General features: G+C 44.1%; 1 protein-coding gene across 1 annotated transcript in view; it reads right to left on the bottom strand.

Annotated features, from left to right (window-relative positions):
- Positions 1-632: 632 nt before the first annotated feature.
- Positions 633-18,112, bottom strand: part of LOC105448865 (eukaryotic translation initiation factor 4 gamma 1) — a 37,202-nt gene continuing 19,722 nt past the window's right edge. The window contains exons 6-23 of the mRNA XM_011687697.1: positions 17,913-18,106; positions 16,473-17,346; positions 8,292-9,133; positions 8,083-8,187; positions 7,344-7,862; positions 7,171-7,247; positions 6,822-6,984; positions 6,356-6,709; positions 5,407-5,570; positions 5,019-5,068; positions 4,678-4,898; positions 3,970-4,142; positions 3,660-3,739; positions 3,214-3,440; positions 2,520-2,663; positions 2,376-2,451; positions 1,982-2,131; positions 633-1,811 (exon numbers count right to left, since the gene is read on the bottom strand). Coding sequence (XP_011685999.1) covers positions 1,597-1,811; positions 1,982-2,131; positions 2,376-2,451; positions 2,520-2,663; positions 3,214-3,440; positions 3,660-3,739; positions 3,970-4,142; positions 4,678-4,898; positions 5,019-5,068; positions 5,407-5,570; positions 6,356-6,709; positions 6,822-6,984; positions 7,171-7,247; positions 7,344-7,862; positions 8,083-8,187; positions 8,292-9,133; positions 16,473-17,346; positions 17,913-18,106 — 4,628 coding nt within the window. The 3' untranslated portion in view covers positions 633-1,596. The remainder of the gene's footprint in view (positions 1,812-1,981; positions 2,132-2,375; positions 2,452-2,519; positions 2,664-3,213; positions 3,441-3,659; positions 3,740-3,969; positions 4,143-4,677; positions 4,899-5,018; positions 5,069-5,406; positions 5,571-6,355; positions 6,710-6,821; positions 6,985-7,170; positions 7,248-7,343; positions 7,863-8,082; positions 8,188-8,291; positions 9,134-16,472; positions 17,347-17,912; positions 18,107-18,112) is intronic.

Below are 18,112 nucleotides of genomic sequence, written 5' to 3'. Positions count from 1 at the left end.
TAGATCAAAGGACTTTCCTGACTGATGACGATTTCTTTTTCCTTTTTTGGGGGGAGACCAAAGCAAAGACTTTGCATATACTTTCACAAAAGTATATCCCGTACAGTCGGCACGTCGTCTATATATTTCTCGCGAAAACGTTATCTCGCAATTTTCTTTCCCCTCGAGTGTGGATACCCTTTTATAGGTACGGATAAATCATGTGGTATCGGCACTTAACGATAGTTGCCGGATAAACATAATAATCCCTTGATAGCTGTACACGCACACATGCACACAGAAGATCAGTCTCTCCTATATACGAGCACGTTCGAAACAAAGGCGAGCTCAACGCTGTACCTCAAATCAGTTTTTAATAACAATTTTATACAATTCGCTACAGCATTAGCCACGTGGATACACACCAATGTTCCCACGCTTTGCTCTCTCTCACGCACACTCATTCTCTCACGTTTTCTTTCTCTCTTACTCCCTGTGATTATAAATAGCTAGTGTTAAAAAATAGTACCTTAATATATATATATATATTTATATATATATATATATATTTATAAGTATATATATGTATATATATATATATGTATATATATATATATTTATATGTATATATGCACACCATTTGTAATCTTTCGTTTTTTTTTCTAACTTCAACGTGTTCTAGATTACAGATCCTAACTCCGCAATATATATTCCTTCGCTTTCGCTCTATCCCACATCTCGTCTCGTGTTTCAATGTGAATGTCCTTTTCTTATAATATAATACATTATAAGTTCTTATTTGCAAAGATATAAATTAGTAATTCTGTTTATATTATACCGTATTCCGTTACAATAATAGGAAGAACCATATCGCTGTCAGTACTATCAGACTTGGTTTTATCTCGGTAGCTGTTTTTCCCAATCATTTTCCTTTACCTTTTCCGAATTCCTTTTTATTCCACGCGAAATTGACCTACTCCTCAGATTGCATATTTCCGATCTGCAATTTGTTTATCTAAATCGTGTAACAAGCACTTCGGTTTGTGATCCGTGATATTAGCGTTTAATATAATTGGAAGTAACGTTGAGTCTTCCCCGATTCCAAGCAATGGAAAAAAGACGCATTATTTTCCGGTTTCTATTGAGCGATCGACCTACCGCGCGCTGCAAAGACATTTTACATAAGAAACACGGTAATTATTTTTTCGAGCCTTTTTTTTTTGCTTTATTTAAACTTTGAACCATTTTATTGAATTATATATAATAATTATTTTGCATAGTTCTGTAATAATTAATAGTTAAACTTTATCTTCATTATGTATACTGTATTTCAAATACAGCTGTCGTGTTTATTTAGTCAGCACTCTCACTTCTCCTTACTCATTGGTAGAGAGTCGTTGGAGTTATAGATTATATTACATACATTTACGTGTCACTTCATTGTTATTTACCATACCATTCCTTCCTTCAATACTTGGGAGCGTTCCTGCGTTCGCATTGTTTTACGAAAAAAAAACACAACTGCAATTTGATTTCGGGCGTTGTATTTTCCTTTCAACGGGGAAACGCGTATTTGAGTCTCTTTAATAGACGATAATGCAATCGATCACAGTATCGTCAACAGCCCTGGTTCGCACTAGTTGATAACTCTTCGACACTGGAATTATCGTCCGGCTCTTGCAGATCGGTGAAAAATGACGTGAGCGCGACGATTGAGACGCTATGGCCCTCGACATCCGCTCCTTCCGGCACTTTCATTTTCCACGTCAGGAACGCGTCGCTTGATATCACATTATCCATCCACAATCGATTCATAATGGGAACGAGGGTACCTGCGATCAGAAATTGTCAACATTCAAATCTCGCACGTTTTACATCCCCTACATTCACAAAAAATAAAATATATAAGCGTATATATTTTATTTTGAAAGAGATATGTTAAAAAGTAACGCAGAACACGTCGCTGTTACGTGCAACTAATAAAACATTTTCACGAACTTACCCGGTGGAAACTCGATCTTCTTAATGTATCTTTGAATTGCATAAAGGCATTGTAATTCCAATAATTCGTTCGCGTCGACAAACCGTTGAATCAACGTTTGCAAACTCGCAAAAGTATCTAGGTTTAGCTTCCAAGTGCCGTGATGTCGTTCTGCAAATACAGAAGGAAAAACAAAATTTAGAATATCGGTATAAAAAATTTCAAAGTAATTGATTCTACAAGTCGTGTCAGAATCCTTTTGGCTAAACAACACAAAGATAATTCACAAGATATTATCTTTACTCTAAACAAAATGTTATCATCATGCTTATTTTATATACTTTTCTATTACATAAAAAGCCATATAACAGAAGTCATGACAAAATATTTCGAAAAACAGTGTTACGATACATACCTAAAGTAGTTTCTAAGATGGCAGTCATTAAATGTCTTATAAACTTGGGATCCTTCTCTCTACTACCAATATTTGCCTGAAAAAATAAGGTGAATGTGAGAATATCGATATAAATAACTAACAAGTCAATTATATTGTACTTACAGTTATCCAACTACAAATTTCGTCGAAAGAAGTATTTTCCTTCATGAGCCTTGTAAGATTTTCTTGAATTTTCTCTAATGGGAGTTGCTCGGTAGCAGTGGAGTCTTTGGCACTATTATAATCACCAGTTAGAAACTCCAAATTCTAAAAGTAAGAACAGTAGAACCAATAAGATTGCGCGAGCATAGGACGAGATTACTGTCTTAATTACTTTCAAAACAAGATTGAGATACATAGTGATACAATATATATGCACATTAAATCTTTTTTTTTACATAGAATATAGATAAGCAAAGAAAATAAATAAACTGGTGTTATGCATTAATTTGGAACTGATATTTTATTTAATAAATGAAAAATATTAGTGAAAGTGATGAAAGATTGAATGAGAGAGAGAGAGAGAGCTAGATAGATTAGTAAAGATAGAGGGAAAAAGACAATAACTTATGTAAAATAGGAAAAATACGAGAAAGGTTTTTGACATTGAAACTGTAATACGTAAATTCACAAATAAATAACGGGAAAATAGATCCAAGTATTCCTTTTTACATTTCTGTTTAATTTAAATTTAGTTCATCTTTGTCACATACAGTAGCATGTTTTACATATTTAGTGGATTAAAGAAATTAGAAAATTAAATTGAGGGATGTGTTGTAAACAATCTTGTATATATAAATATTTTACATATACTTACATAATCTTTAATTATTATATCGGCATTTTCTCGTTCCGGATCGATCAAGTTACTCAGTTGAAGTCCACTTTGGTCCCATTTATCGGCAAGCCATTTAGGCCCTTTGTTACGAGATACTTTTGTCAGAAGTTCTCCAAGGAATTTTCCTATGAAGCCTTGCCTTCTCAACCTTATACATATACTCTTGAATTCAGATAGAGGGATAGCTCCGTCCTCTATCGAATGTGCTGCAACACAGATTGTCATGCGTGTGAAATTGATTTCAAATGAATAAGGACGAATGAATAATTATATATTTCTTCAGTCCTGTTGAGCTAAAAATATACGCGCACGGCATTTTTCTATGGCGTAAAATGTAATCGTCATCATGCAAGAAAAATTTTTATCCGTATCTTAACATCACGCGGTTAATCCGCGGCAAAAAGATATGCATGTTTTTTACTTACACAGTATTTCGGCTAGATAAGTCCAAATTTTTGGTATATCAATAACCAAATCATCAACGATTTCAAGAACTTCTCCCAATCTAAAATAGTATTTATTTGTATTTGTAACAAGTTTAATGAAAAAAACTTCGCATTACAAGATTAAATTTAATACAAATAACATCAGAATCCTTTTGGCATGCTTAACACAAAGATATTTTTTAACACAAAAATATCTTTAACTCTGTATAAAAATTTTCATCACTAATATGTAATTTACTTATTTTACTATTTGTAATAATTTTCTGTATAAACAATGAAGAAAACCTACCCATTCTTGAAACATTCCACAGGTAGAATATTTTTCCTCAACAAATGTGACAATAACTTCGATATTAAGTCACGTTCTAAGAAAGATTTCTCAAGAACGTGATGTATACATTCGCGAGTTAGTTTCGCGAATGTGGCATTGTCAAACTTCTGTTGAATTTCCATTCCCGTATTCTGCAAGCAAAAATACATGTGCGTTAATATTGAATTCTCGGTGTCGAGAATAATCGTAAGAATAATCTTCTTTTAGAAAATATCTTGTCCTCTTTTTAGTTAATGTGAGTAGCATGAAATATCGTTATCACACGAAACCAAAAAGAAGGTATTGCCTATTATTGCACGCCAATGACTCAAACATCTCCTATTGAACCAGAGATAGATCTAAGGAGCGTGCGCTGTTTTATTGAAAATATTTGTGCCTTGCTAAAGTACGTGTGTGTTTATATATATATATAGTGTACACACATACGCGCGCGCGCGCGCGCGCGTGGATACATTTTGTAATATACAAATTTTAAACTTTATGGGAGAATGCGTGGCTCCGTGCAAAAACGGTTGTTTCGTAGCCAGCGAATTCCAGGTTCGATCCCGACTTATCCCACGTACATTACGTCACGCGTTATCCCATAAAGTTTACACCAAAGTGGAGCTTCGAATTTTAAGTTCAGTGGGAACTAGACCATTGTTCTATACAAATTAGACAACTTACTTCAACAATCGGCTCCTCCAGATAATGTTTCAATATGGAGTTGTACGCCTTCGTGAATTCTTGCTCCGACATCGGAGCCTTGTGACTTATAGCCCCAGATTGAGAGGCCGACTTCATTACAGGTTGAAGCATCGAGGTACTTCGTTGAGAGTCCAATAATGAGTGACTCTCCCTCGATGCACTGCCCGACTGGTGAGTGCCGTTACGGGAACTTCTGCCGTCTGTAAAAAACGTTTCTTGCGTAAGAATTTTTAATTTAAAGAAAATGTTTCATGATTACATTATCACATAAAATAATTGAGATGTTCATGTCTATACGTCTAAAAAAAAAAAGAACGTACCATACGACTTGTAATCTCGACTGCACTCTCTTGGACCAGTTGATCGCGATCTGAAATAAACAAGATAAAAACGTATAAGCACGGTTGTTGAAGTTCTTCTAAATTTAACAATCAAGATTTGTAATACATCAGAATTCATTTGTAAAATCATGTAAGTTTTAGAAGATTCATAAACTCTAGTCTGTTTTAATATCATCATACTGAAGCACGAAGCAAATGTGGTAAGTTTTGAAAAATGAAATCAATTCTTGTTCGAGAAGCGACTTTTCGAGAACGTGATTAATAATACATATGCGTGTAAGTTTAACAAATGAAGCATCATTAAATTTGAGATTAATAAAAAGGCGAAATCCAAAGCAAACCTGTCTAAATGAAAAATGTGACTTACCCAGAGAGCGGTAAGGGCGGCATCCTCTTGTCCTGATCTAAGTTGGACATATTCTCTAAGCACGCAAATTTGTTGGAACTTATCGTCTTAGAGTTGCTGGCGGGAGGAGCAGCCCTCCATAAATAGGACGCCCTGTTGCCGAGTTGCATGTCGTCCATGGGTGGCTATTGTTGAAAAAGACAGTGCTGACATTTATGGAATAAATAGCTCAAATCTTAAAAATAGTTCAATTTTTTTAAATTTTTATTTCATGCACATACATCATCTTAACCCTTTCTGTGTTGAATACTTTTAACAAATGTATCCAAATGCATTGAATATTTTACCACCTGTAGCAAGTTAAATACCGCATACCGAGTTAGCGTTAAATATTTTTTACAAATACAGTTTGTCATGATTTCTTCTCATATAAAGATTCTATTGAATATTTTGAAAATATAATTTAAACAGTTTTAAAAGTAATGTTCGCTAAATAATTACATTATTAATTAATTATATTACTTTTAAAATTGTTTACTATATATTGGACGACAATGTAAAAAGTATGCTTATTTCATTTCTAGGATGTGTTTATGCCATATATCCATGACTTCGAAAGAATTAAACTTATTTGTGTGTGTCTCATAATTGTGATTGAGGAAAAATTTATAATTAACAAATTTACAATATAAAATTTTGTAATTTTTTTTAAATATGTACCAAAATGACAATACTGAAAATAAACGTATGGTACTGCAGATCTGTAACATAAACTGATGAACTGTTTTATACTGTCATTACATTTCGGAACACATGTTTTACTGATATCAATTGTTTTCTGTCATTATTTCGTACAAAAATGTTAATACAAATACAGATATGTTATAGGAAAAATGGCGTGCGCGCAATGCGCTCTTTGCTAATGATTCTATAAAAAAAGAAAAAAATCCTACTATATGCGATAACTAACCGGTTTATTCTTCAATTTTGCTGTTTCTACCGAATACGCCGCAGGTCTCACTCTTCCTACTGGTTGACTCCAACCATCGTCAGTAGGACCTCCTAGTCCACGATTTCTTTTTCTATCGTTATTACGATCGTCTTTTCGCGCAGTACTCAATGGAGTTTCTACCAGTCTTTCAGATTCCGCTTCCTTTTGTATCTGGTCTATCGTTTTAGGATTATTCTCATTTCTCCTCGGAATCCATTTATTTGCCCTCAAATCGATAACATCTTGAAGCATAAATCGAATTCTAGAACTAATTTTGCTCTGGCCTTTTCGAACAACAATCTCTTGCATTCTACTAAAGTATTCTTGCATCTCCTAGGGAAAAAAAACAATAAGAAATTAATTTAAATAATATATATCACCGCCAATAAATACTTTCAAATAGACAGACATTTCAATTGGACATGCATAAGAACAGCGGTTTTACCTCAGCAGGTCCTCCTTTCAATTCCAAATCCTTGCCAATCGTCGTTAACAATTTGCATAGACATTCCAAATTATCTTCGTCGTTCTGTTCTAGTAAATGACGAATACATCGGTGCATGATTTTCGTCGTCAAGATCTGCTGTTTGTACAGCTCACCGATAAATCTAAATGAATAAAATTTGAGAAAATCACGATTTTGTAAGAACCTCATAGTATTCCATAATATCTGAATTTGCATGATAATGCAAAATCAAAAATAATTATAATATATTATTTTTATACAGCTAAATAAAGCGATTTAAACATCGTAAATGATATCTCGAGATGTGTTGGATAAAAAAGTTACTCACCTAATATTTCCTACAGATTTAACTCGTACCCTACGCTCCTTTTCTTCGAGTCCCAACAGAAGCTCTTTCTTTTTCTCCTAATAAGGACAGTGAAATAGATATTCAAGTAAAATAGTTTATTGAAAAGATTTTTTAAGTTGAAAAACAAAATACATATCATGCAAGATATTTACCGGATCGTTACACTCCTCAATTTGTTTTATCGTTACGTTCCTTTCTTCATCATCTGGAGTCCTTTCGAATTCTTTTTGGCAACGCGTGATAATAAGCTTCTTGAAGCTAACGGAACTACTGTCTTGAGTATCGGGGCCGGCGACTTCCATCATGGCCAGTTCTTTGCACAGCAACGCGTACTCGACGGAGAAGCTGGGCTCGTCGACGGCCTTCTCAAAGACCAGATCGATGACTCCTTGCAGACGCTCTTGCGTATCGATCGGCAAATGTCGAACCTGCTCGACTAACGTGTTGAACTTTTGCGGAGTGAGTTTGTTCAATACACTTCGTACTCTCTTATAGAGGGCCATCGTTTTCTCGTCTTCCTCAGTGGTGTTGGTCGCCTTCAACCTCGTCGGTTTCCATGCATTCTCCGTTTCCCTCAGTTTCACGTCTTCCCTTAACGACAGCGAAACGTGAATAACATTTGGCTTATTCGGTTTTGGTTTGCCCCGATCGCTCTTACGACTTGTTGGTGGCTGTAAAACACGAATACGTCTCATCGATATCACGCATCAAAGCTGCGACATTCAATAGAGTAACGTGATGTGGAAAGGTAAACGTTTCAATCAGAAGATATGTATTATTCGTCAAAAGATTTCAGACCACTACTTTCGTCGTGCGGCATCATTTACTCGTTCCTTCCCTCCCGTAAAAGAAAAATACGATCCACAAGCATTTTACTTTAATTCTACTTACCGGACGTGTGCTCATATTCGTCTTCGCAAATCCTGGCATTAACGAATCGTGCCTGGTAATATTTGCGTCCTTGAAAGCCCTCAGGTCCATAGTATTATGCGTATTCTGTACAAAACAAGCGTGGACGTAAGATAAAACAATAGCTGCGATACGTGCAAAAATTAAATTACGGGAAGAAACAAGAGCATGACTCATTTTACTTATCGTACCTGCAAGCTATCTTTCAAAACAGCTTGTAAATTTGGTAGATTAGCTGGCTTCAGTTTGCTGTTGGGATCGAACTGCAAACGCAACAGGAAGTCCCGGTCGTAGGACTTCCTACCGCTCATGTTGACCGGACTCCACTGACCCTCTTTGTACAAGTACTTGAGTAACGGGGTCTTATTAACGCTAGGTGCGGCGATTTCGGCCGGGACGTTGCCGGTGCCGCTGGAATCCTCGACCTCCTGCTGCTGCTGCTTCTTCTCCGTGATCACCGGCGTGACCGTCGTCGCTTTCTCGTCGTTGGACGCGTGGAGCGCCGACACCTTGAAGTTCTCCTCATTTTTCTGCGCGACCATCGCCTCCAGGTGCATCTCCTCGTTGACTATCGCGTGATCGACGACGTCGTTGGGGGATGTCGCGGGAAGAAGCGCATTAAACGCGCCGTCCTCGGACTTTATCGAGGATTCCTTGCTGGCCGGCGGCTTGTCCGCCGTGACGTGGGACGCCTGTTGCGCCGCGGGAGCGCCGTCCTTAGACAACACCTCGGTGGTCACGTGCTTCTCGGTTTTCGCTTCCCGGTGAACCGGCAGAATCTCCTTCTCCTTCTTCGACTCGTAATTGTCCTTCTCCTTGATATCCTTGCTAGTTTCTCTATTGGGTTCCTTGTTACTGTCTTTCGGGGCGGGAGCGTGCTGCTCCTTGTTGTCTTGCTTGATCTCCGCTGTTTTCGCCGCTGATACGGTATTTACAAAAGCATCCATGTCCGTGCCTTCCTTCTCTGCGCCCTTGCGATTCAGATCGCGGGGTTTCAATTTATTTTTGCTTTTCTGCTTCTGCATAGCTTTACCTGGAGAACGGAAAGAAAGAAACACCGTTGATGAGACACGCGCTACAGCTTGTACGAAAATACGAGGATCGCGGGAAAGGAGGAAAAATCGCGTTGTACAAATTTGGAGAAACGCGCGTCGCGCAATACATTCGATGGATCTACTACATTTAGCTTATCAGTATCCATCAGTATCCTATTGACGCATAACGTCCTTCTATGCCAACGCATCCTACGCCGATCAAAAGCCCGAGAGAGGAAGGAACGAAAGCCACTCCGGCGCTTGGCTCGCTTCCTTCCCTCGTCGCGAGCTTTCCTTCGAGGTGGACGAGTTCAGCGACCGAGTTATCTCTTTCTCTGATTTTTAGGAGCTTCTACTCAACGGAGGAACGACGTTCTCGGCGCGTATCGACGCGTATCGGCGATACGTGCCAAGTCGGGAACGGCGCTACTCGCGTACCGTGGTCTCGGGATCCCCGTCGATTACGACTTTTGGATCTCGTGCCGCTTCTGGCACGGCTACCGCCGCGGCCGCCGCAACCGCCGCCGCCGCCGCCGTCGCTCGTTCTTCGGTCGCCCATGGTTTTTTCGCGTGTGTTCCGCGCGCGCACGTGCAACTCTCACATCTTCGGATGGCTCGAGTTTCCGCGGACGCGCACGCGGCACTGATTCAGTATTTATTTATAAACCTGCCAAATCCTTGCCAAACGCGGCGTAGTAGATGCGACACGTAAACGCGACGGTGCGCAGAAACGACAACGGGAAAAATTGCATCCTCGGCGAGGCTCTCTCATCGGCGCGACGAGACTACGACGACGTTGTCGTTGTTGTTATCGTCGTGAGCGAGCATATGGCGATCTCGTTCTCGGGAGGGCCGCGTCGATCGCGATGGCATCCGGGGCGGTCGACGACGCTCGGGTATAGGAATTCGCGTTCAACTCGCGATCAGGGGAGGCTCGGGCTCTCGATTCGGAGGAACGTCGCCGCGTCGACAATGACGAGGAGGAGGAGATCCGCGCAACGAGCGTCAACAGCGTCCGCGAACGATTGTCCCCGACTGAAAGACACTTCGGAAAACCCTCGGGGGCCTGGCCGGCCGCGACGCCCGACGACTTTCACGCATCTATTTTAACCTGTGAACTGGCGCAAACCGACAGAGGCACGACATAGGATTTCTTAAATTAGTTCCGTTCGGTCGGTTTTGCACCGGAGCAGGCGCACTGCGCGCAATTTCAACGGCTCGACCTAACCCAAAAGCGCTCGCGCGCGCATCCGCGCGCATAAATATCGTCCGGATAAAAAAATCCCCCCCCCTCCCTCCCTCCCATGTATGTGCGCGCCGTTCGTTTATTCGTCGCGATCTCTCGACGGGAGATGGAGAGTTCCTCTCCTCCCTGTCGTCGTCGTCGTCGGCTCGATCGAAATTCACGCGGCGAAACGCGCCGATTCTTCTCTCCTCTCCGATCGATGAATCCCTCTTGGCGAGCCACGAACCGGCTAATTAATCGAACGTGGGCGATACGTTCACCACCGTCCTCGGTCGTGAATTCGAGATTCTCGATGCACGAAAGTAGGTTGGAGTCGAGTTTTACAAAAGCAGGTCGTGGACCGTTCTTCCGTTCCTCTCCTTTTTTTTCTCTCTTTTATAATACATGTTACGTTCTTTTTAAATGCGAAAAAATTTAATTTGTCTTTTCTTCTCTTCGAAACGTTACGTTTAAAGTAGTCGAAGTGCGCGATGAGGAAATAGCATCCTAGAGCGTCTCATATGTCAATAAATAGCGATTCATTCATCGTTCGCTCCCTCTCCCTCTCTCACTCTCTCTCTCTCCCGCTCCCGCGAAGGAGATTCGATTCTCGCGGCGATAAATAAAAACTGTGAGAAAACGGTGAGAGAATCGGCGCATCTGAGAATGCGATGACGCGCGCGATCGTGGATTTCGGGAGGAACGAATATAATTAGATGGGCTCGCGCGGGGATCGTCTATCGCCGTCGAACATCGACGGAGCTCAAAGAGCATCGCGCCTGGCGACGGAAAAAAGTTTCGCGCGTGCTGATACATCCCGTCTTTACTCCGATATACGTTTTATCGCGCGCCAGTTACGAGACGGCTAAGAATCAACGTCTTTTTTTTCTCCTCCCCTCCCTCGAGAACGACGAAAAATGATTTCGCGTCTTTCTCGATGCAAAACGAAATCTGAATGTTTCACGAATGTGTCCCCGAACTCTTCAAGTGTTAAAACTAAAAATACCACGGTCTGTGAAACGCGTGCCGCGGAAGCGTCGGTTTTATAACGCAAAAACGTTCACCAAGTCGTAACGCGACCCTGATTTGCAAGCGTGCCCGTTATTAATACTATTGACTGTGAAATTACTTTCCTCCTTGCATTTCCTTATCGGTACAGTAAAGTCAGCGCGAGTGACATGTGACACCGTCCGCTCTTTTTTTTTATTTTTTTTTATGTACATTAACCACGAAACGCGAGTTCGTCCCGAAGTGCTCGAAGAGCAAAAGGAGTGTCTCGACAAAAGCAACCCTTTTCTTTTGAATATCGAAGGGCCCTGCTCTGTTCTCGTTGAGAAAACAGCTGCGCGGGCGCCGCGTTTTCCGAGGTTACGCGCCGACTTTTCTCACCGCGCCGCGGAAGACTTTCACCCGATCGCCGGATGACGAGCGGCGCGGCTGCTCAAGGTTGCCCCGCGCCGCCGAAAGTCGTGATATTCTTTTTTCCGACGCACACGCGCGCCGCGTGCTCTTGTGAAATGGCGTTAACCGAGGGCGCACGCACGCACGCATGCAAGCACGCACGTATGCAATGGGCGCGCGCGAACGCGCACGTCCTCACGCACTCGCGCGCGTCTGCATTACCACACGCGGCCGTGACCCCGGCGGTGTCAGGGGGAGGGGGGACTTCTTTTTTACCGGAGCATCGGGAGCATGCACGAACGATTTCGACGGCGATACTGCTACGCACCGCGGCGACGCATCTCCCGGGTCGTTTCTCGACGAGAGGAAACGTCAGACGGCGACCTTATTAACGCGCTTATACTTTGCGCGGCGAGCGAGAAGAAACGAACCGAGACATAATTGTTATGTATATACGAACATTTCGAGCTCCACGATATAGATCGACGAAGGATCAAATCTCCTCCCCCCCGCTTTGCAAAAAGAAATCATTTTGATACACGCAATTCATTCGAACGAGAATATCTCCGGTGTTTCATCGTCGAGAGCAGATCGATTCGCGCGAACACCCATCGGGGGGGACTGAATTCATTCGTAAATACTAAACGACTCTTCTCGGCGGACGCCGAGAAGGAAAGCGCGGTTTCGCGAAGGTCGTGAGCCATCGGGGACGAACGTCGGCGAGAACCAATATGGTGCTGCGTTCTCTTTCGATCATTCCACAAAATGGCCACGCGCCCGGCCCCACGTCGCGTGGACGGCGCGCCGCTGACGTCTTTCCCAGACGATGCTCCTCCTCCGGACGATTGACCGGCGCTTGTCGCGCGCGCGTAATTCGACTAATTTCGCGCGATCGGCGTGAGATGGTAACGCGATCGAACGCGGTCCGCGAGAGCGTGGCGAAACGAGTCCGTTCTTCGTCGCGAGGCCGGGCTGTAATACTTGGTGGCGCGCCGCGTCCACGTGGTAAAAGAGAGGAAAAGTCTCGAGAAGAGCCGATTTAACGAAAGTCGCGACGAAGCCGTGCGATAAAGCCGAGAAATCATGCGATATCAAATTTTTTGGAGATAACGGCGGATCGAGGGAAGAAGAGGGGAGGGTAGCGAGGGAAGAAAAAAATCCGAGCGAGCTTACCCAACGCACGCGCGGGGGGCCCGCGCCCGAGTAACTACGCGAGTTTGCGTGTGCGTGTGTGTGCGTGCGTGCGTGCGTGCGTGCGTATGTGTGCGGTGCCAGATTTCGGTGGCCATATTTGAGAGGCCTTCCTCCGCGCGCGCGGCCGCGATTCCGACGCATTATACATTATGCGCACGATATTATCGAAGCGGTTACTGCGCGCCACGTATGGGTTCGCGCGCATGCAATTTACAAATCTAATGAAACAAATAAGATAAGTAAAGCGGACGTCGTCGCGAATGCGCGCCGTTCGCTGATCCCCCCGTCTGTCGTCGCGCGCCGCGCGACACGTCCTCGCCTTCGGCTCGGCTCGTTTCGCGCCGTGTCGCCTCGCCTCGCCTCGCCGACAAGATGTCGGGGACCACGTTGTCACCAAGGTGCCCCGCCGCGACCATCTTCGACCTCACGGTCGGCCGAAAGGTGCAGCGGGGAAATGCCCCCGCTGAACGGAAAAGAAATGAAATTCGGACGTACATCTCTCACGCGGCAGCAGGGCTCCGCTCCGTTTTCGTTCCGCTCGTCTTCTTCCGCTCCGAACGTGTTTCCGGCACTTCACACTACTATTTCGCTACCTTTTCGAACACGCGACACGAATTACTCACACTAGATCGAAACTCGTTCCCCCGGGACCGAACCGAGAGGCTGAACTTTCCGAGAAACGCGGGAGGAACGAGACAGATGGATGTATACCAGGGGGAGAGAAAAGGAATAAAACGATGCGTGTATAGGGCGCAATTCGATTTAAAAAATATATATATGTACACAATTATATTATCGCGCGGAGGTTGTTACGTTGGAGTGTATAAAACAGACTGTAAAAAGGCGCGGCGAGAAGGTGTAATAAGCGTATTCGTTGCCTTGTGAGCGGTAAGAGTGATGCATAAGGAGCGCGTGAGTTGCGGGAAATAAAGGGAAGGCGTAGGAGAAAGAGAGAGAGATCCCGGGAGTTGAAAGTGGAGTGTCGAATCGATCTATACGGAGTGTCGCGTTTTTTGAAGGTGGGATAAAAAACGAATTTAAGAAAAAAAAAGTAGAAAAGTATAAAAAAAAAGGAAGGGACAGATTTGGGAGAAGAGAGCGGTGTAAAATGCGACCGGCTAGCGCAGCACGTGCTGGCTACTGAAGGCCGTCCGGTCCCCTCGGCGACGATGGAGGACTTCCTCCCTCCTCCTTCCTTCTCGCCGTTCCTTCCAGCGCCGGTCCACCGGTTAATCCACCAAGCTTCGTTCGTCATCGGCGGCCCGTCGGCCATTTTCGCGCAATCGCGTCACCGCGTCCGCCTTGGTCTCTCTCTCTCGACTCGGCACGGCTCGGCTTGGCTCGGCTCGGCATGGCTATGGCATGGCTTGGCATGGCATGTCTTGGCTCCGATTCGCCTCGCCTCGCCTCGCCTCGCCTCGCCCGCCTCACCCGTTCGCCAAGTTACCTACCTACCTATACCACGCGATCGTATCATAGCGCAGAAAATAGACGAGAGGGAATCGCGGGACCTTCGGGCGTCCGTAACGGTCGTCGAAAGAATTCCGATTGTTTAGACGACGCGAGATGCCAACGATGATTTTTCAAAGCGAAGTAGGACATGAAAGGAGGGAAGAAAAAAAGAGACGACTGTATCGATTATTTTCGCCGAGGCTCAAACTCGTGTGTCAGCGGATCGCGAACCTGAAGAAGTATCCTTCCCCGCGCGAGAAATAAATTGCACGGCTCATTCGTTGCAAAGATTCCCTTCGTTCCTTTGTGTCGACGTCGATATCTACATGCTGTTCGCCTCTTAAATAAACAAGTCTCCCCTCGAAGAACGTGTCCAGGACGCGTTCGTTGCTGCGCACGTGAAGACGCGAGGAAATTATACAAACAACTGTGCCGTCGTCTTACCCTTTTTCATTTTGCGTTCCTCGTTAAAGGCCGAAGTGCAAATTTGCCGATGTTCAAAATTCAAATAAGAAGAACTTTGGTAAACAAGAGTGACTGCACTAGACAAACATGTATCACACCGAAGTCACGTGGCACTGAAAATCAAACGACGCTCCCGATGACGAAACCAGGCACTTTCGATTTTTCGAAGATCAAGCCAAGTAAAAATATAAAAATTGACGATCGCGTACGATTTTATAATTTAAATAATCAAAAGACGAGCACTCGAGAATACGAACAAATAATTTAAAATTTTAAACCTAACGCAATACAAGCCGCGTGGCGCTTTTGTCCGAGCAACGGTCCGCGGATTCGAAAAACGAACGTTTTACAATTTTCGCGGTCCTCGCGCCGTTTATCTCGACGTTTAATTCGTTCGCCGGTGAAAAAAAAAAAAAAAAAATGAGACGCGGCGATGAGGCCGCGCGAATTTGTCCAGAGCGGCGACAGGCAACTTTGTGAAACCCCCGGCACGCTGCACGCGACGACTCCGACACTCTCCCTCGTGGTTTTTGGAGGTTAGGTCAAGCTAGGTTACGTCAAGTTAGGGTTTTTCGAGGGTGCCCTCTTCAGAGCGAGTGCCGAGATTTACCGACGCCGACGCAGAGAGTCCTGCAGTGGCACGTGAGCGCGCGCGCGCGGGAACATTTCGTGGGGTTGTCTTTCCGGTCAACGTGTTTCGGAATGTCGGACTCTTATTGACGATCCTATACAGCCTGAAACTGCTAAAGGGATGCAACCCTCGAATCGACTCCCGATGTCGATTTAACGCAACGCGGTATTATTGCAGTATTTGCGCGATCGACGCTTTTTTTTTTTTAAGGACATACCTTATTAAATAAATATCAAATAGCGAGAACGTCAAAAACGCAATGCCTGTTCGATTCCAACGAACTGAAAATTCGCGTGCTTATTTAGAAAAGCGCAGTCGAAACTTTACCGTCCGTTATCTCGGCGTGCTATCGCGTATAACCGCGGCGCAAAGTTCAAACGAGCGAAACGAGTGGCAGTTTAGCACTCAAGAACATTCTCTTTCAGTAATTGCATCGCGTTTCTTTATTAACGAATATAATAACCATATGCTCACTCGCGATAGCGTCAGATATCTCGCGCAGATATCGCGAGTGAATTTCCAATAGCGAGGGAATTTCCAATCGCGAGTAAAAAAGAGAAGGAAAGAGAGAGGACGGTTGACGTATGTATCTTTGAGTAAACTCGTTCAAGGCCTGCGCGCTCGCATAAGCGTAACCCGAGCCCGAAAGCCCCGTTCGCGCGTGTGATGTCGAGAGATATGGTGCTTTATTTCAACCATCCCCTCCTCTCTCTTTCTCTCTCTCTCGCAGAGGCAAAATTTCAAACTATTTTATCATTTAATATAATAGCTTACGTATGATTATATTTTGCATCTGTAGGCGGAGACGCGCTGAGATTTCTAAACAAAGCAGACTCGATAGCAAAGCAGATCGAGTCAGTGAAGCGAATACGAAATTGAAAACGTGTGGTCGATGAAATAATTTCCGAAGACAAAGCCCGTTCGGACATTAAAACAGCGTCGACGATAAAAACTTTCTCAAAACACTCACCGTCTGACGGTTTCTGCTGTATCTCGTTCCTAGGATGCACCACCTCCGCTTCCGTTTTCTCGCCGGCCGCGTCGCCGTTCGTCTTCTGATGATGATGATCCGCCGTCTGATTGTGCACGGGCGTGGGAGTGGCGCCGCGAGAGCCGAGGCTCTTCTCCCGGGTCTTCCTCTCCTTTTCTTTGGTATTCGAAGGCAGCTCGGTAGCGATGGGTTTCCTCCTCGGCGGCGAGTTCGACGAAGTTTTCGACGCGAGATTAGGGAACGGCTCCCTAGTAGGAACGGGATTGGCGCTCGAGGCAGTGGCGGACGGTTGTTTCGGGACATCGATTGCAGCCACGGCGCCGGCGGTCCCGACGGCAGCCTCGGACGACTCGATCTCGGCCGTCACCGTCGCCGTCACAGCCGCCGTTTCAGTGTTAGCAGTCGGCGCGGCGAACTGTACGGAAACAGTATCTTTATTCGCGACGGGTACCACCGAGGGTACAACAACGGGTGACGATTCCTCGATCGTCACGCTCTTAATTTCACTCCTCGGCTGAAACTCCTTCACGGGGAGCTGCAACGCTTTCGACTCCGTTTTCGGCGCGCTCGAGTCGATTTGCGTCGCGTTACTACAAGCACCTAACGATTGACTACTTATCGTAGGTACCGTTTTGCCAGCGCCAGCGCCGGCTATATTTTTCGTCACAGGCGGACTACTGCTACACTGACTATTCGCGTCATTAGAATTGTTTTGAATATTTGACGTTTGCGCCGTTGTTTGTATTGGGTTAGGCGCCGTTTCGGACGCGCTCGTCGATACCGTGTCGGACCCCTCGGTCGCGGCCTTTGCGACGCGAGCCGCGAAATCGGCTATCACCTCTGCACCATTATTCTGTAACAATCACCAAATCTGCGTGATAGACGGTGGCACGTGCTATTCATTCAGACATTACGCTTCGTAACTAAAAACTGGCTCCAAACTCAAATCATAGGGCGAGAGAAATCAAAACAAAAGCACTTGGACAAACAAAATAAATATTCAAGACTTTACAAATCTGTCACCCCCCACAGCCATTCAATCCTCGCTCGTAGCAATACGTATACCGAGCAAAAATCAGAGAAAATAGTAATTGATATCAAATTGTGATATCAACTTCGCGACGACAAACGTCATCGCGAAGTTTTTTTTCTCTACATTTATTGAATCTCCGGAATCACTAATCGATCAATTTTTCAATTTTTTTTTTATTTGACAGCGCTATTTTTCAGCACTTGACAATTTGCTAGAGGACATCGGCTCACGTGGGTGTACAGATATAAGTACAAACAATTGGCTATGAGAGTTTGTTTCAAATATGTACATAATTCTTGTATTGGACAGTTGAGTAGTTACCGAGCACAGGTACTCCGACGCTAAACTCTCTTAACCAATTGTTATTACATTTCGATGTAACTCACCTGTGGTTGTGGCGTCTCGCGATTACTGGATTCACCACTCTGCGTAGTTTCGTTATCCTTGTATATCTCATCGGATATATTTTTACCCGTCGCCGGGTTTACTATATCCAAAATGGCGTTCTGTCCTCTAGGTTTTCGAGACCTGGTGGTACTGTTCGTATTCGTCGCACCACCATTGTGTCCCGAGTATACGTCTTTAA

Source organism: Wasmannia auropunctata, unplaced genomic scaffold, assembly GCF_000956235.1.
Source record: "Wasmannia auropunctata unplaced genomic scaffold, wasmannia.A_1.0 LD336078.1, whole genome shotgun sequence".
In the NCBI taxonomy this organism is placed as follows: domain Eukaryota; kingdom Metazoa; phylum Arthropoda; class Insecta; order Hymenoptera; family Formicidae; genus Wasmannia; species Wasmannia auropunctata.
Note: the sequence above shows the minus strand (reverse complement) of the source record. Positions and strands in the feature narration are given on the sequence as shown.